The sequence below is a fragment of the Carettochelys insculpta genome, chromosome 1 (assembly GCF_033958435.1).
Source record: "Carettochelys insculpta isolate YL-2023 chromosome 1, ASM3395843v1, whole genome shotgun sequence".
Taxonomy (NCBI): domain Eukaryota; kingdom Metazoa; phylum Chordata; order Testudines; family Carettochelyidae; genus Carettochelys; species Carettochelys insculpta.
In genome coordinates, this window is record NC_134137.1 from 50,704,987 (window position 1) to 50,727,247 (window position 22,261).

The window sequence follows — 22,261 nt, forward strand, 5'->3', positions numbered from 1 at the left end:
ACAAACATCAGGCTGGGATTTATTAGCAGGAGTGTTGTAAGTAAAATATGAGAAGTAATTCTTACATTCTACTTGGCACTGCTGTTAGTGCAATTGTGAGCACCACGCTCCAGGAAAAATGGGGACAAACTGGAGAAAGTCAAGGGGACACCAACAAAGACAATTAAAGCTGGAGAAAACATACTCTACAAAGAAAGACTGAAAAAAGGGGATTTAGCCTGGAGAAGTGCAGGCTGAGGAGTGGCAGAATAACAGCTTTAAGTTGTTATAAAAAAGACTGTGATAAAAAAGAGGGTGAACACAGGACAGGAAGTAATGCAATTAAATTGTATGAAGGGAGATTTAGGTAAAAATCCTAACTGCAAGAGTCATTGGGGCCCACAGCCACAGCAGGCCTCAGGGCAAGCTGGAAGACGGGGCCGGCTCCTTGGCCCTGGAAGGGGCAGGGCCAAAGGCAGAAGGGGTGGGGCTTAGATCAGTCATCCCTTAGCGGCTCTTGGATGGTAGTTCTGGGCCTCCTCCTCTGTCCCTCACAGCTGTGTGGAATGGTGGAGCAGCACTGCTGCGGCATATCAAAGGGGAGCAGCAGTGGTGGCCAGAGCTCTGGGCCCTTTGAAATTCCAGGCCTCTGTGAAACTGCCTCCTGTTCCCCCCACAGCATCAGGCCTGGTTAGAGCTGTTAAGCACTGGCTAAATTGCTTAGGGAGGTTGCAGACTCTATCACTGGAGGGTTTTAAGAACAGGGTTAGATAACACCTGTCAGGAATGGCCTAGGTCCTGCATCCGTGCAGGGGAAGGGACTGGATGGTTTATCAAGATCTCTTCCAGTGCTACATTTCTATGATTTTATGATTTTTCTGCCCCCACCTAAGAATCTGTTCACACCTTGAAGTACGACAATGAATGCCCTCATGCTCTACTCTCAGGCGGGAGAGCAACTGAAAATTTTGAACAGTCAAGTATCAGACTGATAACCGGGGACCACCAAAAGACCTTCTTCACTTGGCTTCAGGGTCTTACACAGGGCTTTAGGTGCTTAAAGAAATAGGACTGAACCACACAACTCACTGGCCTGCACATTAAGCAAGGAAATACCCAGTCCACTGACTAAGGATAAAAAGGTTCCTATTAACTGCCCTAAGTGGTATGTAAAGTCTGCATGTGTGATATGGACAGACAATAACACAGACTGCTTAGCAAACTAATTTATGGGGCACAATAGCCTCATTGTTTAAGTGAAGGTTTTAGCTTTCAAGGAAATGCGCACAATTTAGTGCTTGAAACCAAATATAAACCATGATTCTAGATCCGTTAGTCAGCAAATACTCCTGCCATTTCCATTAGTGGAACACGTAAATATTTTCCCTTTTCATATTTTACAAATAACCTCTCTCTGTGTCATATTTCACTGATACATTCTGGTGTTTATTATTGAACTTCTACATTTACAGACAGCAAACAGTTCCTAAATGTGGAAGTGTATTGTTAGAGCTGGGCAGAACATTTCAAAAAGTGTCCACTTTAATCCAAAAAAATGGGGCAGAGGGCAGTACAGTACCGCCATTATTTTCATTCATCAGAATGACAGGCAACAGATCAACACCACCACAGGTTATAAAATTAGAGTAAGAACAACAAGCTCCCTTTTCAGTGGGGAGGCTGTGGCAGGTTTCTCATTTTCACGATTAAAGTATGAAGACAGATTAGCTTCTGGTTTCTGAAATACCTGATATTAAACAACTACGTCTCATTTGCTTTCACCTGGATCTTTTTCAAGTCTCTCTAAGGCTGTGGTGTCCAATACACTTCCTGTTTGCCACATGTGGCAAAGGGGAAACCGTGGTGTGGCAAAATAGAGTGCCCTCTGCCCACTCCATAAACGTGCCGCACCACTTGGTGGGACAAGCACATAGTGGCAGTGGCAGCAGGGGAGGTGGCTCCTCCTGCAGCTCTGAGCCACAGGCTCCTGAGATCCCAGCGGCTGTGTCACGTGCGCCATGCGGCTCTAGCAGTGGCTTGCTTGCACGCACAGCAGCATCTCTAGCTGTGGCTCGTGCGTGCAGTAGCAACTCCAGCCACAGCTCATGCAGAAAGGCTCCAGTGAGTAATCTCTGGGGTGGGGGTGGTGCCTGGCTGGGGCTGGTGGCACCTGGCTGAGGACGTGAGGGGTATGGTGATTTTGAAATTTCTTTTGGACACCACTGCTCTAAGGGATCGTTAAGGCAAATCTAGCATCCCATGAATCTACACTATGCATCGTGCCACATCCAACACAAAACCTTGAACCAGAAGGTGGTTTCCTTGAGAGGTAACCTTCCTATGTAATGGCTGATGAATTGTCCACTGGCTATTGCTAGTGAGTTCCCACTTATTTCCTTAGCTCTTGAAGTCACAGAATTTACTCCTTACAGCTCTGTTCCTGGAGAGGTTTATGCACTTGCTTGACATTACATCTCTGAAGTCACTAGAATTACTCAACTGTACAGTTAAGCACACATGCAAGTCTTTGCAGGATTAGGGCCTATATCCTACAATGTATCTTCCTCCTCACCCTGCACTGCTAATCCCTTTTAAGCAGCCAAGTCCCAGCCATCCTATGTAAACACACCACAGAAGTAGTGAAAAGTATTACGTAAATTATTATCTGCCTCCATTACAGTAATGATCACACCTCAGGGAAGTGCAAGCCACATAACCATCCTTACAAAAAATCACATTCTGACCAGGGTGTGTGGTTAGTTACCGAATGGATTGTACCTTACCTGTTACATAAAAGCTAATGTTTCTGTCAACATTTCCTACTTTATTGGAAGCCACGCAGCTGTAGATTCCAGAAGATTTGGCTTCGGCTACTACCAGAATGCTAGCGGTCTGTGAAAACAAGAGGAGTTTTAGTTCACGTTACATTCAGAGTTGTTTGAATCCTTTTTAAAAAAAAAGTTCCTGTTGACAGTTATATGATTCAGTTGCTCCATTCATTTCGTGAAAGACAGTGCTGTCATGATTAGCAGGGGGTGTCACCATGCCAGGCTCTGATAATGATGGGAAAATAACAGGAAACTAGCTGCCCAGGAGACCACTTCATTATCAAAATCACTACAAACCCAAATCTTTGAATGTGCCTTTCAGGCGGATTTCTCTCATGCTGCCGAAGTGATAATGACAAGTTAAAAAACATGAGGTGTGGCACAGCATGGTCTACCCTGGGAGACCACCTGTGGACCAGTCAATCAGCAAGGGAGTAAGTGAGGAACGCCTTAATTATTTGGACAACACTGGGAAAATGTAGCCCCACTGCATAAGAGTCGACTTTGTGGCACCTTTCATTCTGTCTTGTAACTGCTGTGTGGATGAGGGCAGGGGCTGGACAGAGGCTTATTCACCGCTTTCTTTTTCACATTTTGTTTCCCCTTTGGATTTCAGCTTTAATGTATTTAATATAGTAGCAGGCAAAACTCTGCTTTGATGATCTGTGCCTCGGCTCTGCTATTATGAACACACCATCATAGAAGGTCTAACATGTTTTCTTGAAGTGATATAATTTGTGTGAACAAATCACTGAAGGCCATGCACAGGAACGTCTAACACTGCTTCAGAGAAACATGTCGCACTGATACCTACATGAAGGTATGACATGCATAGTGGTGGAAGGACAGTCTAGTGCTTTGGGTGCTGGTCTAGGCTGCAAGGGGCCTGGATTCAAGTCTCTGCTCCACCACAGCCCTTCTGTATGACCTAGAACAAGTCTTCTAGACCCTGGGTTTCAGTTTCTCATCTGTCAAACAGGGATGACAGTATTTCCCTGCCTCACAAGGGTACAGTGAAGATAAATGCATTAAAGATTGGCAGGTGATAAGAAACCATATTAGTGGGGGGCTTTAGAAGTATCTAACAGATTTTGACGAAGGCAAATCCCTGAATAATCTTAGAACTCTAGAACTGGAAGGGACCTCGAGAGGTCATCAAGTCCAATGCTAAGTGGCAGTCTTAATTTCTGTTATTTTTTGTTATTAGTATGAAATATGGTGACTACCAAAAAAGAGCGTGGGACTGTACAGCTATATAGGAAATCTCAGAATCTAAAATGATAGAGAATAGTTAGGGAAAATAGGTATAATGGTCAAGTAAAGTGGTGTTGGCTGACCTCATCCTGATAATTCAGTTTACCTCTCGAGTTCTCCCTCAACCCAGCCATTCTTAGCCAATTTATTTTGCACAGGCAATGTGTTTAGATGGAGATTTTTGAGGAGAAATGTTAATGTAGATAGAGCAATGGGACTGCAGAGTGGTTCAGGAAAGGCACTCCTTTTTCCATGCCAACTCGGATGGAATGGCATGGACAAAAGCATGGAGACGGTAGTAAGAAGAGCAGATAAGGGTATGTTGAGCTGGCACTATTGGTAGAGTTGTGTAATAGGCAGTAATGAGAAAAGATACATCTATGCTGATTGACATTTGAGTTTTTTAAGCTATTTTCACAAACTTTCAAAATAATTGTAGTGCAGTTAATATTTCTTCCCTTCTTTTTGTCTGTAACTAGCGTCATGAGTCAAGATCAACAAGACCGCTCCTTGGCACAGCGACTTTCTACATCTCATCCCTAAACGCTGGTCAAGTATAGAAAAGTGTTTATAAAGTACCTTATCCTGTCAGAACCTGTGCAAAGGACTCATACTGTTGAGATGGTGGCAGAGAAGTCAGATGGAAAATGATTGGCATTTTCACAGTTTTCCTGGGGAAAATACCTCCCTGCCTCCCTAAAGGCCTTTACATGCACATCTGTCTCAGGGGGACACTTTATTATACGAGTCCCTTGTTGAAATAATGGAGCACATCACCGTGTTGTTTTGATTGTGCCAATGGTGCTACATACTTAGTATACTTCACTTGTTGGTGGGACGTATCCATGTGAAACACCAGGACAAGATTCTTCACCTTCAGAACAAACATTATTTTCAATACAAGAACCCCCTCCTGAAATATCTCAGAACTGATAGCAGGGCATGGACAAAAGTTATGGGGAACCCTTTCTTCCAAGTCCAGGTGACTTTGTTGCTCATAAGGCACAGCTATATCTACAGCAGTACTACAAGCAGACTGCATTATCCCCTTGAAAGAGCACTGGCAGGAACAGCCCTAAGCATTTTGCTGGCTAGGGCAGAAAACATTGTCAGTCTCTCCCTTACTCATAAATGGTGAGACAGTGCTACCTGAAAGAAGGTGCCCAAGGAAAACCACCCTACAAGCCCCTAGAATTGGTCTTGCATCCAGCTGAGTCAAAAAGAAGCTGCACCCATGGGTTCTGCTTACACAATACCATATGAGTAATATCTTAACATTTCACTGACTGCCTCTGTTGCAGCTGGAGGGAGGAAATGTCAAAGAGCCAGTGGCCCAGGATTAAAGTAATTTAAAAATCTTTCTGGTGTGGGGGGCGTGGTTCTGGTGGGAAGGGGAGGGGTCTCAGGTGGAGGAGGTGGGGCCGGGGCCAGCCTCCCTCAGTCAGACCTTCAATGCTCTAGTGGTGGTTTATAGGAGCTGGGGCTCCAGCTGCTGTTGCTACTGGTGCAGTGACAGTTGGAAACCGAAGAGGCACTTTAAAATCACCAGGCCCAGAGCAGCTGTCCCTTTTGGCCCCCTGTTGGCAGCCCTGGCACCCCCATCGATGGCCTTATTGGTATGGTCCAGCAGTGCTTCTGTAGTAGCACATCAACTTAGCTTCCCCTTCCCTCCCCTCAGCAGTTCTGGAGAGAAAGTAAAAAAGTGCTGTGCTGTACTTGTTACCTCTATGCTATCCAGGCATGGCCCACTTTCACCTCTGCCAAAGGCAGATAGAGCTCTGCAAGCGCACAGGCCAAGTCCTGTTTATTTCAGTGTTGTCAGACCCTAAGCCCCACCTAGAACATCCCTCCAAAGTGATTGTTTTAAAAAAAAATTCTAGCAGGACTTAAGAGGATGGACAATCAAGATGCAATGTCTGGGTGGCACATGGCAAATAAGGCAAGCTGAAATCCTTCCACAATGTTCTTAAAATAAACAGTACAAACCAGAACCTGCAAAGAACTTAGACATATGAGTAACTTTAAGCATATAAACAGTCTTTCTGACATCAGTACAACTGCCACATGCTCAAATCTGCATCTATTCTCTACCTCTTTGCTAGCTGTGAATAAGAAGAAACAGAATAGAGGGTGAACTATCAGACATGATAGTTTCATTTATTAGGACTGACTTTATATAGACACATTTATGGCTACAAAACTCATAGGCTGTGGCCACACTTGGCCAAAACTTTGAAGTAGCCATGCAAATGGCCATTTTGAAGATTACTAATGAGGCTCTGAATTGAATATTCAAACGCGTGCGGTTCGGCAAGGCTACACAGAGGTGATTGCATGGCCATTTCGAAGTTATGGCCAAGTGTGGCCACAGCCATAACCTTTGTCAAAATATTAATCTCATGAGATATATTATTTATCTAATATAAATAGGTGTTTGACACATTTTTATTAAACTATTCTTGTCCACATTTGTATTTTACATTACAGCATCACCATTTGTAACGGCATCTACACATCTGAGATCAAAGATGGTATGATCCAACAAACTAAAGAAACAAGAGTAGCTTTGAGTTTGCAAAACCATTCCATTTGGGTGTTTAGTTCACATTTTATCCTAATCCTGAAGTCAAGTGACTTTGCCACTCATAAATATGTTCATCCAAAATGTATGCCAATAAGGTGCACAGATGCTATAGTGATAAGAGCCGTGTACGTAGCTGGATGGAGAGCTAAACAAATACAATCTTCATACTATACCACACTACATTGCCATGCATTAATTCTAGCTAAATCATATATTTCACACACACACACAAAATTACCTTTAAATTGTCAAGGTTACACAGCCAAACACTCCCAAGTGCCTGTGTAACCTTAATTTGCCCCTCTTGTACAGATGCATTATGACTTAGTTTTTAATTACATGATCATACACTAATTTTTCCATGGGAGCCCTGCCTTATTCAGTGCACAATGCTCTCTTAATGAACAGTTATTCAATAGTTTGTTTTCTCATTGTTCACTCTGTGGGTTCCATGCTTTATTTACTGCATATTATTCAATTCCTGCTTTTAAGTCAGAATCACTCATTTCCTCCTGGGCTTTTCTCTGGCTGTCATAACTATAACCTTCAAGTACTTTACAAACTGGAATTCATTTCCCAAAGGCTCTGTCCCCTAAATAAGGGAGCGGTGTTATCTCTCATTTCCTACATGGGAACAGAAGCACTGAGAGTTTAAGATTCAAAGTACCCAGTACTTTTGGGTGCCCAATTTGAGATGTTGAGGAGCTGATTTATCAGAGTGCTTAGCATTACACAGTACTCTGATGTTCAAAGGACTCCACTCACTGACTTCATCACAGCTGTGAGCATTCAGTTCTTCTGCAGAGCAGGTTAGCAGGATCCAGCAACCAGAAAATGAGGAACACACACATAGTAGCTACCTGGGAAAAGTTTACTTAAAGTGACTTGGCTAGCAAAGTCTGTGGTAGAGGAAAGGATGGAATCAATTTCTCTAAGGCAACATTCAACTGCCTTAGCCATGAGACCTTTTTTTTCTGGAACCTTCTGCCTCATTCACTACTGAGCTTCCAACTTTTGCAGCAAAGCAGGGATCTTACAAACAACAGTTTCCTTCTCCTCTCAGTTCTGATTCATCCTCATCCCACCCCCATGAGGCCTGAGGCCAGTCAGAAAAACTAGTAGGTGGTTATGTAATTGAAGACTGTATCATAATGCATAATACACACCAGGGGGCCTAATTAAAGTTGTGCAAGTCACCTGAATTCTGGCATTTCCTACCTTCTGAGTTCTCTTAATGTTCTTTTAACTTTGTGTGTGTGTAAACATCGCTATTTAAAAACATCAAATGGGGGAAAGCAGCAGTTCTGTTTCGGGGTATCATATTGACAGCCCCATAGTTCATCAGCAGCATTGTAGCTTTGAGCCACTGTACAGACCTTTGCCACTTTGAATCAGAGAATACTAGAGCTGGAAGGGATCTCAGGAGGTCGTCTAGTCCAGCCCCCTGCCTACAGCAGGATCAACCCTAATTAAATCATCCCAGCCAAGACTTTGTCAAGCCGGGACTTAAAAACCTCTAGAGATGGAGATTCTACCAACTCTCAGTGACGCATTCCAATGCTTTACCAGCCTCCTAGTGAAATAGCTTTTTTCCTTACGTCCAACCTAGACCTCCCTCACTGTAACTTGAGACCATTGTTCCTTATTCTGATATCCATCACTACTGAAAACAGCCTCTCTCCATCCTCTTTAGAGCCCCCCTTCAGGAAGTTGAAGGCTGCTATCAAACTGTCCCTCAATCTTCTTTTCTGCAAATAAGCCCAAATCCCTCAGCCTCTCCTCATAGGTCATGTGCTCCAGCCACCTAATTATTCTGATTGCCCTCCACTGGACCTTCTCCAATGCAGCCACACACTTTTTAAACTGGGGCACCCAGAACCGTATGCAATATTAGAGATGTGGCCTCACCAGTGCCAAATAAAGGGGAATAATAACTTCTCTAGATCTGCTGGAAATGCCTTTCCTAACGCACCCCAATATGCCTCTAGCTTTCTTGGCTACGAGGGCACACTTTCGACTCATATCCAGCTTCTCATCCACTGTAATTCCCATGCCCTTTTCTGCTGCACTGCTGCTTTGCCAGTCCATCCCCAACCTGTAGCATTGCGTGGGACTCTTCCATCCCACATGCAGGACTCTGCACGTGTCATAACTGAACCTCATCACGTTTCTTTTGACCCAATCCTCCAATTTGTCTAGGTCGCTCTGGACCCTATCCCTATACTTCAATATATCTACCTCTCCCCTAGCTTAGTGCCATCCGCAAATTTGCTGAGGGTGCAATCCAGCAATAGTCGATTGTCACCCTTTATGCTGACCAGTGCTAGCTGGAGATGAGACAAACTTTTTCTTAGAAGGCTTCATAGTTACTTGCCCACAGCCGAGGAAAGGAGCGATTCAGAGACCTTCTGCTCTGGAGGGAAGCGTGCTCTAACGGGGGCAAATTCTTCTGCTCCAGCCTGTCCCTGTTCTGTTCTTCCCCAACTCTCACTCTTTGCCCCAGTCCCACTCTCCTTGCCTAATGAGTCCCTAGTCTCGCCGCTCCACACTCTCCACTCCCGGTCTCCTTGCCCAGGCCTTCCCACCTCCCCCTCAGCCCAATCTCCTTTTACCCAGACAGTCGATGTTTCCCAACAACCCTTCATTCACTGGGTCTCGCTCCTTCCTCTGCTCCTTTGCTACACGACTGGCTCCCAGACCAAATCTTACTCCCTGAGTTCCTTTTCCAGTCTCATTGGCCATTTCCCCCAACACTCAGGGCTTTGTCCCAGTCTTTTATCCCAGCCAGTCCCAGTTCTCCCCCCACACCCTGGCTCTCCAGCAGATATGTTGCTCCTCCTTCCTCACCTCCTTCCTCCCACCCCACTGGCTCGCTGCCCAAGGTATGTCTACACTAACGGGAAAATCAACCCAATCAGGGTCAATCTTCCAGAGTTCAATTTTGCACGCCTAGTGGAGATATATGAAATTGAACTATCTGGGGTCAGCAGTCAACCCCTGTACCCCTTGACATCACTAAGAGTAAGGGAGCTCGAGGGGAGAAGCTCTCCTGTCAACCTCCTTCTGCGTGGACAGCCAGGTATGCTGCTTTCAGATATGCCAATTCTAGCTCCACAACTGCCATTGCTAGAACTGTGTATCTGTGATTGACCTAAGGCCCTAGTGTAGATCACGCCTCAGCCTCTGCTCCAGTTCACAGTCCCAATCTCCTCACCCTGCCAGATTTAAAGTTCCATTTTCCCTCTTCCCTGCCTACCTGCCTTCCCTGCCCCAGTTTCAGCCCTCACCTCTAGTGGCTTGTCCCCTCTGCACTTTAATCAGGCAGCTTTCTCCTCCACATTGCCTAGTTCAAGTGGGGGTACTTGGATCCAGCACAGCCTACACCAGAGCAGGACTGCCCTGCTTGGCTCTGGGCTGAAGCATGCCCTGTTCTCCTGGAACCTTGGGGGAATTTAGCTGCTAAAACCCACAATGTATGGGTAAGCTGAGAGATTTTTTTTTTAATAGAAGTCTTCTAACTTGGCCAAAATTAGGCAGCTTTTCATGGGAACACCAAAAGACACAGCCCTCAGAATAAAACCTCCATCTCTGCCATGTATCAGGCCCATGTCCCAATGCACAAGGGTGTCAGAACCTTTGAAGGGAAAGATTGCCAGGAGTTTTCTTTTAATATGGGCAAAACCGTGTATTTTTTTCTAGCCTCCTTCTTGAAAACAGCTGAACTATTTTGGCTGAAATATTCAAAAGCAAATTCACACCAAGGTAAACACACGGCATGAAAGAGTTCAAGCTGAAGTTTAGCAGTTATAAAGCGGCTGAAAAAAGGGTCTTATAATGGGAAGTGTCAGGCCACTTCAATAATAGGAAATACTACCAGTGTTTCCCATAATCACACATGCATGCCACACACATGCAGCATTTCTTAATTAATGCACGATTTCTTACTTTATTTTTATCACAGGTCATGTACACATTGAATCTTAGCAATGAGTTGTTGCCACAGTTAAACATAATAATAGCCAGTATTTGCACTTCACAAAATATAGGCCTAATTTTAGCTGGAAGTGCTCATAACTGATGTTTTTAAAGAACTGATTGGCTCAGTTTATATGAAGAATCTAAAAATAATATGAGTTATTACACTGTAGAAAATCAATGGGGACAGGTCAACATAAGAATGAAAACTTTGGGTGTGGGAAATGAATCACATCAACAGTTATCTTATGATTAAGTATAAGTACTTGCATCGTTGACTTATTCAGTTAAGCCATTCAAGTTTTTCAATGTCTCTTTAAAGAGGTTTCAGTGGAAATGTTTCTTAAACACTGTCATGACTATGCTTTTCTGTGTCACCAGATGAATAATATAACACTTCCTTCCTGTGTTTTATCCACATGAACTTTGGGAGTGTATGCGTTAAACTTAATAATAAACTAGAGGTTGCATTTATATTTACACACAGACAACAAACTACCTCCCTGACATGAAAAGCCAAATCAATGAGAACCATCACCTGATAAGGCTCTAATTCTTTACAGGGTGAACCTCACTTAATCAGCCAAACGAGAGAATTTGCTGGACTACAGGAGGTCAATATATTCTAGTACATTATCAACACTTCCACTGCTTACTGGGCTCTTAGAAGATATCTAGGGGTAAATTACAGCTAAATAAAAGGACAGAACGCTGAGAGCCAGGATTGGCAGCTATAAACAAACTTCATGGAACTGTGAGAAAATTATTCGCATTCAAGATGAACAGTCATTTGGTTAACTAAAATCATGCTGGATTACGGATGTTGCCAGACACAAGAGTTACGGATTAGACAGGTTCAACTTGTACTTACATGCAATGTGGATAGAACTGGCAACTCTTCCTTAGGCAAGACCAAAATGCTTACCTTGATTACCAAAAGTAAACTTTTTATCAGCCCTTATTCATCTCTTGTTGCTGTGAGCCTCTTCTCTTTGGCTTCCCCACTTCTCAGTTTTCCTATATGCAAAATAACTAGCCTTTCAAGGTTGCTCTAATCATGTTTGTTGTCCCATTCCTCTGTCCCTTCACCAACTTCATTTTACAGTCTCAGGGGCCCAGCTCTGCCCAGGCCTACCTCTCTAGGCTCTTTCCTCCTTGTTCTATCACATGCAACTTTCCACCCAGTCCTTTAAGTCTTCTTGTTTGTCTACTTCTCACACTGCAGCTCATGCCTTCTTTTTACACTGCCTTCTATGCATGGAAGCAGAAATAGGCTGCGGATTTAGTTCTGATTACAGAAGTAACAGCTGACACTGTGATAAAATGTCACCTCCAGTCCACGTGGTTCTGTGAACGGGGTCAACATTCTTAGCAACCAGGAAGCTTTTATCTCAACTGCTTCCACGTTGAATTTGTTTTGGGACACAATGAAAGAAATTGGATATGTCAGTGATTCTGTGTTGACTGCCAACACAGCAAAGCCACAATCTCTCATGGCAATATAAATATCTGACTACTCTGTCAGCCATGTATGCAGAAATCAGACAACGTAGGGCTTGGTAAGAAACTGTGCCAAGAGTCAGACAGAGCTTTCCATTTAGGAGAGCTATCAGTCCTCAGCTTGAGGGCCTGGGAAAAGGAAGAACAACTCACATCAACCTAGCATAGCTGATCGCTGGAGCTAACCAGCACAGTACAAACAGAAGCGATTTGTGCTTCAGATGGGTCATAAAAATTGCAGAAGCCTCTTTCTCAAATCCCTTTGGGCTATCAGTGTCATATCTTGAGCAATATCATGCTCAGAGGCAGGATCCAAACTACCAAGCATTCCTCTCTAGCCCACCCAGCTGATTAGCAGAGCCTGCACACTTACAGCCAGCAGCATGTTCTCAGCTGCCCCTCCCCCGACCTTCTTCCATCTGCAGCCCAGCTGCTGCTAGCATTCTCCTGCTAGCTGTGAAGAAGAGCAAGGGGGTGAAGGGGAGAGGATAGTGCTGAAGTCAGCGTGTTCCCCTGCCTCTGTACCCTATCTCTGCAGAGCAGGGATCAGGAAGAGGGAGACACACAGTGGAGCTGCTCTAGTCTGAAGCATGGATGGTAAGTGGCTCACTCAGGAGTGCAGAGCAGGGGAGGGGAGAGACAACAGAGCAGGACAGATTTCCCTTAAAGAGACACAGGGCGGCTACTCTCAGAAACTTACTAGCAGCCAACACACACACACTCTGTGTCACTGTCACACATACCCAGTCTGTGCTACACACATAGTCACTGTTACATACACACTGCAGCACATGGTCTGTGCCACAAAGTCTGTATCTTACACACAAAGGCCACATCTCCATGAAACTGTACTGCCAGCAGCTCCATGATAATGAGCAGTCTCGCAATTGCAAATGGCTGCTTATTAGCATAAATGCACATCTAATTAGCATAGCTGTATGAGATCTCACTGCTGTCAGTAAACAAGCCATGTAGCCGTGCCTCTGCCAGCTAAAACCCCCTCTGTTGCCAATCCCTTATCCCTGAATTTTAATCACCTGAATTTTTTCAGGGATAAGGGATTGGTGACAGAGGGGGTTTTAGCTGGTGGAGACATGTCTACATGGCTTGTTTACTGCCAGCAGTGGCCTCTGCCGGCAGTGACAGCTCACACGGCTATGCTAATTAGCTGTGTGATTATGCTAATGAGCAGCCATTTGCAATTGCAAGACTGCTCATTGGCATGGAGCTGCTGGGATTACAGTTCAGTGTAGACATGCCCAAGGTGTTTCCCATTCACACGCACAAGCTTTATTTGCCTTTGTAGCCCCTAGGCCACCCCCACCACTTCTGCCTGAGGCCTTGGCCCTTTTGGTGGGCCCAGAGTCGGCCTACAACCAGTATCAAAATGTGTAGCATGGCCCCTCTGCAAAAATTATTGCTCACCCCTGCCTTAAATGTCTGAAAAAGTTTGGCAGTGACTGGTAATTCTGGTGACCTCTAAAAATTATTCTTTTAGTGACGGCACATGGCCACAAAGTAACACCATGCAGTCCTTTCTGGAATTAACAGTGTATTGGATAGATAAGGAGAATAAGTGTGTTTCATTGTAAAACTTTCAGTAATACATACACACAGGAACCATCATTGCAGATGCATTTCTGGCCATGCTTAAAAAATGGCTTACTGCCAAAGACTTCAAACAAACTGCACAGTCCGGCACTGAGGGTCCATTATTAGCATTTCTCTCCAGGGAGGAACTTATCTGCCGTGGGCTGGAAGTTGGCCTGGCATGTCAGCCCCTCCTCTTCCATAGCCTCAAGAAAACACAACACACAAACAGGGCGGGTCTGAATATTACACAGCTGATTGAATGTGCTGTGGCCACGTAGGACTTCTCTGTCAGCATGGCTAGATGCCTGCTGGAACATAATTGGGTTCCCATTGTCTTTTGTTCATCATATACCTGCTTGAGCATCCTTCTTCCAGTGTACCAAATGACTTCCTTTTCCTCCTTCAAAATCCTCCTTAAACTAAGTTTTTCATGCAGTCTTCCACTGCTCTCCCATCTTTGATTTGATCCTTAATTGTTTGCATGGCGCCTGGCTGAACTGTACTAAAAGCCCCTCAGGGCCAGCACTCATTCTTACACATACACGGCCATGAACAACATATAAATAATATAGAAGTGATGGAAGAAATGATCTGCAGGCCTGATTCTCAGTGATAGTATGATATTCATGTTGCTCTGGCAGTGTAAAATGGTCTTAAAATGGGTGTAGCTGTGATTCACCCACTGTAAGGCCCTTTTATACTGCCACAGGAGAGTAATGGTATGTCTACACTGTATTTTAGTGCCCATCACTGCAAATCTCAGAGAGCCTCCTGGGATCCATGCTATGGTGCTAAATACAAGTATGTAGGTGTTTAGACTCCAGCAGGCCTCAGGCTCTGAAGCCCAGGGTGTGTGGAAGTGTAACATGTACTTTTCTGAATTTTGGGGGGGTAGTACAAGCCCAAGTCCACAGACCTGGGCTCCAAGACTCACTGATGTGGGATTTACACCACAGTGTAGATGTAGCCTTACTATAACTGAGAATGGGAGCCCCTGTGTATGTCACCTGAAGTTTTCTGAAGCCCTTCAGAACCGCTGGGCATGAAAGGCACTAGAGCTGTGGTGTCCAACATGCTAGCCACTGGCTATCTAGCCAGCTGAGTGTGGCTAGTTGGCTTGAACAATAAATGTATTTTCAGACGAATGTGGTCCTAGTGTGGCTGTAGGGTATGATTTTACTTCTTTGTAACACTAGCTGCCATTGTTGCCACAAGTCAAGCTAGACTGTTAAGACCAGACACAGTGCTTAGCTTTTCTAGTGGCAAACTGTGTTAATAGATTTTAAGGACAGAAGGGACCACTGTGATCACAGGCCTCATCTCCTGCATAATACATGCCCTAGAACCTCAATGAATGATTCCTGCATACAACTCAATAACTTGTGGCTGAGCTAAAGAAACTTTTGGGAAGAAATCCAGCCTTTATATAGGCTAAGTCTGTACTAGGGAAATAAGCCAATTTCAGATATGCAGTTCTAGGTATGGCATTTGCGTAGCTAGAATCGACATATCAGAACTGATTTATTTCCCTAATACAGACCTAGCCTCCATAGCCTTGCTTTGACCTCCCTTACTCCACACAATAGCATGGAGTACAGAGTTGACTGCTAACCCCAGAGAGAGCAATTTTGTTGCTTCTTCACCAAACATGCAAAATCAAACTCCAGAATACTGGACTTGGTATAGACAAGCTCTAAGACTTCAAATGATGAAGAGTTCACCATGCCCCTTGGTAAGCCATTCCGTGATCAATTACCCTCGGCTTAAAAATGGGGGCTTCCCATTTGAATTTGCCTAGCTTCAGCTTCCCCCATTGGATTATGCCTTTGACTGCTAAATGACAGAGCCATCCCACCATCATCTCAAGACATCCCTAAAATGTCTCATCTCTAGATTAAAAACATTTAACCCTTTAAGTCTCTGACTGTAAGGCAACAGAAGCCCAGTTATTCTCATGCATCACCTCAAAGCCTGTAACAGGCACAGAATCTTAGACTTTTTTGCAGGATAGGGCCCTATGTTTGTAAATACAAAACAAACTCTGTGTAGCTGTGTCTACACGTGCACGCTACTTCGAAGTAGCGGCACTAACTTCGAAATAGCGCCCGTCGCGGCTACACGCGTCGGGCGCTATTTCGAAGTTAACTTCGACGTCAGGCCGCAAGACGTCGAAGTCGCTAACCTCATGAGGGGATCGGAATAGCGCCCTACTTCGACGTTCAGGGACCGTGTAGTCGTTGCGCGTCCCGCAACTTCGAAATAGCGGGGTCCGCCATGGCGGCCATCAGCTGAGGCGTTGAGAGATGCTCTCTCTCCAGCCCCTGCGGGGCTCTATGGTCACCGTGGGCAGCAGCCCTTAGCCCAGGGCTTCTGGCTGCTGCTGCGGCAGCTGGGGATCCATGCTGCAGGCACAGGGTCTGCAACCAGTTGTAGGCTCTGTGTATCTTGTGTTGTTTAGTGCAACTGTGTCTGGGAGGGGCCCTTTAAGGGAGCGGCTTGCTGTTGAGTCCGCCCTGTGACCCTATCTGCAGCTGTGCCTGGCACCCTTATTTCGATGTGTGCTACTTTGGCGTGTAGACGTTCCCTCGCAGCGCCTATTTCGATGTGGTGCCCTGCAACGTCGAAGTTGAACATCGACGTTGCCAGCCCTGGAGGACGTGTAGACGTTATTCATCGAAATAGCCTATTTCGATGTTGCTACATCGAAATAAGCTATTTCGATGTTGGCTTCACGTGTAGACGTAGCCTGTGTCTGTGTGTGAGAGAGAGAGAGAGAAAGAGAGAGAGAGAGAGAGAAGCATGTCCACAGTCCTTCAGATGTAAAACATTTACAATACCATGTCATTCAGTTCTTCAGTTTTAGTTCAATGATTTCTTAAATACATTCCCAGCTACTGCGTTAGCACAATCATGGTATTTCTGGTGCCACCAACCATACCTTATTCTTCCCTTCTATCATTGCCATGTGCTGAGTGATGCTCTGGATTCTGTTTCCTATGGTGCTGCCACTTTTCAAGATGAAAGGTCCCTCGGTGTTAGAGCAAACTTCATTCCTACGGGCAGGAAAAAATGAGTGCAGAGTGAGCACTTGATTCAGAAGAACAAGTAGCTGTCCTAAGTGCCTGCAGCTTCTATAACAATAAGAAGGCCTGTGGCACCTTAGAGACTAACAGACATTTTGGAGCATAAGCTTTCATGGGCAAAGATGAAGCAGGTCTTTGCACACGAAAGCTTATGCGCCAAAATATGTTAGTTGATAAGGTGCCACAGGACTTCTTGTTTCTGAAGATACAGACTAAGTCGGCTACCTGTCTGATACTTGCCGCTTCTAGGGGAAGCCAATGGGAGCTGTAAGTGCTCTGATAATATGGACAAGTACTTCTGTGCTTCTTGCTATCATTATCAAACACGGGCTAGAAGCAACAGTGCAGATCCAGATCCAAATTTCCCCGCTGAGTGGAAGTTGTGTGAACTCTGTGTTCTTGTCTGACCCACTGTAGCATAGGTCTTCAGATGTGAAATTCATATGTGGACCAGAATCTGAATGGATTCAAAATTTGGGAAGGTTTCGGCCCAGTATTCTGATTACAATGATCCAAAGTTTGAAGCCCATTGCATGGTTCAGCCTTATATGATTTTAATACTTAAAATGCTGAAGAATTTAGAAACTTCCCAGGTCTATTTTTTTTAAAAAAATGATCCCAATGCAATCTCTTTATGTACAAGTTCTTTTGGTTAGCATAAAAATTGTCACAAGCTCTAATTTTTCTTTGTTTTAACAAATTATCTTCCACGTGTAATCTTTCAATTTATAAATGGTAGGATATCTACTGCTGTGACTTACTGTTTACTAGATGGGCAATAAAACAATAACCTAATAATCTTAAAAATTAATAAAAACTTATATCTAACTGCCAATGAGTTAAAACATTTTTAAGGCTGAATACAAATCAAATTACATTAATGAAGGAAACATCCAGAAAAAATGTATTTCCCTTGTACTACAAATTGGCTTTTAATCAGAACATTAAGATGTGGTAATGGTGAAATTAATTCATTTTCAAAACCTCAATTTGGCACATATGGAAATAAACACTTTGGAATGCTTGTTACATTCTTTCCATCTTACATGTTTTCTCAAGACATCTAATTATATTTTTACTATCACATTCAGGACCAATTTGAAAGGTAGTACTTGGCCTTTTATGCAAAAATTCTTTCAAGTTTGATCGCTCTTCAAACACAGGTTTTTAAATATAACATGTTTACAGCTCATCAGTTACTAGGTTTCCTATGCACATCAGGCTGTTTGAAGAAGTCATCTTTAAAACTATTTGGCTGTGCACTGACAGCTACTGCTAAACTGGTAGAAGAATCAAATAACTTACATTTTTCTTGTATCCTTCTTTGTTTTTGTATCACTTTATATGGTTTACACCATCATATTTAAAATGTTTCACATTACATTCACTAATGTTACATGAATTAATTTGACAACCTTTCCAAAATGACGATTCATTAACTAATTTGGACATCCCTGCGAATGGGTGGCTTTCTGCCCCAAGAATTCCTTGTATGCAGGAATGGTGGAGCAGGTTACAGAAGTGAAGGACCATGCTTGTTCATGTGGGGCAGAGGGCAGGGGAAGAGATGGGGAGTACTGGGATGGCAGGAAGGCTCTATAGCAATCGAGTGCCTAAATGCCAGTGTTAGGTGCCTAAGTCCCCAGTTTGATGCACAAAACTGCTGCTTGGCTGCTGCCTAATCCTGCGGATTATTTCAAAACTCATGGAGATCCTTAGTTTCTGTTGCAGACGTTCCACAGGCCCGTAAGGTTTAGGTCCTTGGGCATACCCACTGCTGCCCCACGCCAGGCATCCAGACACCTCCCTTACACAACACCACAGAGAAATTCACAAACCAGGGGAAGAGAGACATTCACCTAAGTCAAATGCAGTGTTTTCTCTAGTAGGCAAGCTCAGGTTCCTTTCAAAATCTGCCTGAATGAGGCGCACTTCATGATGTGGAGTCCAGTGGCTAGAATATGCACCTGGGATGTGGCGGACTGAGTTTCAGCTCTTCCTTTTCCAGAGGGGTAAAAAGAAATTGAACAGGGGTGCGGGGAGGCAATATCTCACCTCCTAGGTGGGTGCTTCGACCATCAAGTTAGAGGCATTCCATCTCTTGCTGGCTTCAATATGATTTAAGAATTCCTCCTCAGTGGCACGGTCATTGGGGCAAAGCAAGAGAGCATCTTGTGAGGATGCTTGGTGGTTAGGGCAGCCTCCTGGGTAATGGAAGGCCCCCCCCGAGCCAAACCCCCTGCTCCTCTAATCTTTTTCCATAGTTATCCACAGTGGAACAGCTTAAACAGAAGAGACTGAGAGAGCCCCACATCAAGGCATGCCAGAGCCCTGTGGTTAGTGCACCATTCCAGAGACATCCCCCTGCCCTTTTGTGACAGAGAAGGAGAAACTGAATCTGGATCTCCCATGTCCCAGGTGAGTGCTCTAAACACAGGGTAACAGTTATAAGAAAAATAGTCTCAGGGGGGCGAGCCGTGTTAGTCTGTAGTTTTGCAAATAACAAGCAGTCCTGTAGCACCTCAATTTGTTAGTCCTTCAGGCACTGCAGGATTGCTCGTTAGTTATAAGCCAAGTCCCACCTGCTCCTCCAACCATTTTGTGGGGAGCAAGGCAGGCACAGAGTTAATTCCTGCAAGAAGCAACTTAGGCTCCTAAACCACCAGCCATTGGGTGGCTAGTTCCAGATCACAGCTGGCTAGCAGAGTTAAGCACCTCCCTGGAGCACAGACTTAGGGCCGGTCTTTGCTGCAGACCTATATGCGTATAACTGCATTGCTCACGGGTATGAAAACAGAGTTATACTGACTGTACCACTCTCACCACCCCACACGCCACCATGTAGACAGTGCTATGTTGGTGCGAGAGCTTCTTCTACCAACACAGTTACTGCCTTGGGAGGGAGAAGTAACTATACTCTCTCAGAAAAGCTCATGTGTAGTCTTGCCCATAGACTCCTATCTCAGAATGCGGGGTGGGGCTTAGCACATATGCCTCTAGTCAGCATTTCCTATTGGCTAGCTTGGATAGCTCACCTCCAGCAGGCTGGCTTTGTGGATCACTGCCCAAGGCTTTGTCTCTACTGCCAATTGAATGATAAAACTTTTTGTCATTCACAGATGCTGTTGACTGGAGTCAGGAATTTGAGTAGGAATATATTTCTGGGTATCGGCTCGCCAGTCTGGCCTAAGAATCTCTAGGTTTGCCCTCCACCCTGGACTACAGATAATAAGAGCTAAAAGAGCTCTGAGCTTGGAGGTAGGTCTCAGGACCCTCAGCAATCTCACGTACATTGTGAGTAATATAATGGCAGCACAATTTGTATTACAGTCAGTAGTGAAAATCCCACACAATCAAATGTCTAAGGCGATGATTACATACAGATTCAGTTGCCCTGGTTGGTTACATGAATGCAGTTTGAGTATATGATTGCAAATGCCTAATAAAACACCACATATTCATGCTCCCTTCTGAGGAGCTGAGAAGCTGAAGGACCAGCCTCGCTCCTCTGGTGGTGAGAGGTGAGACAGTATGTAGCAGAGGAAACGTGAAAGCTTTTAAAGAAAGAGTACTAGTAAAGAGAAGGAAAATCCCCTCCTTGAGGAAGAAAGAACTATATTTTGAGGAAGAAGAATCCCTCTCAGTGCTGTCAGCCATGGGGTGTTAAAGGCCTGTTTTGCATCACTTAAGCCCAGCCTCCCAAAACCAAAACCAGATTTCCACATCCTAAGATTTTGATGGTATGCACATCTGACCTGGGATTAAACTAAGACACCCCTTTGAATATTCAGGAGATGTCACTTCACAGCATCGTGGACAAACTCCTAAAACAGGCACCTGTGGTTAAAACACCAAGATGTACCACATGATGATCCTTGGTGACCCTTGCTCTATGGTAAAACAGCATGACAGGTCTGACGGCCATTGTATTTTTGGTACCTTCAGGCGTCACACAACGTAATGGTGCATTCTGCGTTGGCATGCTGGTTCCTTTAGTCCCTTTGCGGTTAAACTAGCCAAGCTAAGAGGCCTAGAAATTTCTATATCCTCACACTTACCTAAATATATAAGACCATAAGAACGGCCATTCTGGGACAGACCAAAGGTCCATCCAGCCCAGTATCCTGTCTGCTAACAGCAGCCAATGCCAGGTGCCCCAACAGGAGTGGACCAAACAGGTAACGATCAAGCTGTCTCTCCTGCCATCCATCTCCAGCCTCTGACAAACAGAGACTAGGCACACCATTCCTTACCCATCCTGGCTAATAGCCATTAATGGACCTAACCTCCATGAAAAAATTATCTAGTTCTTTTTTAAACCCTGTTTTTTTATATGTAAATGCTAAAGCATATATATAATGTATATATATATACACGCCAAAGCTAACATTTTACAGAGTGTGGTGCCCTGGTGGCCACTTGCATTGCTGCCAACACAGAATGAAACAGTGAAAGACTAAGGAGAACAGATAGGCTTGAGCCTGGGCTTACACGCTATAAATCAAATACACATATCCTTCTAGGCTTCCGTGCTTAAAAAAGCCCCTGCCCTCCCAAAAGACAAGTGCTTTGCTGTGACAAATGGCAGTTTGAACTGTGTGTTGTCAGCAGGAGTACTCTGCTGTCAACAACACAAGTCCTGTTCCTAGGAAGTATTTTATTGGCAAACAGCACTGATACACAGCGTGTGCCTTGCCAGAATTTCAGCAACACCCTCGTGTCAACCCAGCTACGTCACTGAGAGCTGTGTAGTATAGACAAAGCCTAAGGCACATGCCTCCCCACACCCTTCATTGTACAGGGAGCCTAGGTGCCTAACTTGGCTTTGTGAGTAGCAGTGTTGTTCCTATGATTGTCTTTGAAGCACTCAGAAGTTAGCTGATGTGATACTCAGCGTCGCAATGCCCATGTCCTTTTCTCAGCGGCTGTTTCAAAAGTCTGTTTCAGGGAGCACTCTCTTATTGGACTAAGTGGATGGGATATAACTCTAAGACAGTTTTGTCAACTCATCCAACAGCATTCAAGGACAAAAATGGGCTTTAGAATGGTTCAGATAAAGTTAACCCCTGTCCTCTTTGGCTGCACCACTCTTCAACAAAAAAAAAAAAAAAGTGTTTTTAACAGCATGCTTGAAAAACAGGAAACTAACACACAGGAAACCATAATATAGATGAGGCCAGTAACGCTTGCCTATTGCTGTGGCTTGCAGGGCATATTCAATGACCTCAAGCCTGTATGGACACAAATGAATATTTATCTAGTCCCTTGTAACTGGGGCAGGACAGGGTTTTTGTCACTGTCAAGTGAGGCATCCAGGATCTCAGGTCAACCGGTTTTCTTGTCCCTTGGGTGTTTATTTTTCAGAGTTTTGCCCTTTGAAGCAGGTGAAATTGTAGTCTTGCCTCACTGAACACATCGATGTCTCTTCACTACCGTGTTGGAAGTCTGGCCTCTGTGATAGAAGT

At 44.5% G+C, this 22,261-nt stretch overlaps 1 protein-coding gene across 2 annotated transcripts in view; it reads right to left on the bottom strand.

Annotated features, from left to right (window-relative positions):
- The window catches only part of FLT1 (fms related receptor tyrosine kinase 1), a 150,010-nt gene that overhangs the window by 57,951 nt on the left and 69,798 nt on the right, over window positions 1–22,261 (bottom strand). For both annotated transcript variants that reach the window (XM_074985957.1, XM_074985949.1), the window contains 2 exons: window positions 16,652–16,766; window positions 2,763–2,871 (listed from right to left, as the gene is read on the bottom strand). In XM_074985957.1, the coding sequence (XP_074842058.1) occupies window positions 2,763–2,871; window positions 16,652–16,766 (224 nt within the window). The remainder of the gene's footprint in view (window positions 1–2,762; window positions 2,872–16,651; window positions 16,767–22,261) is intronic.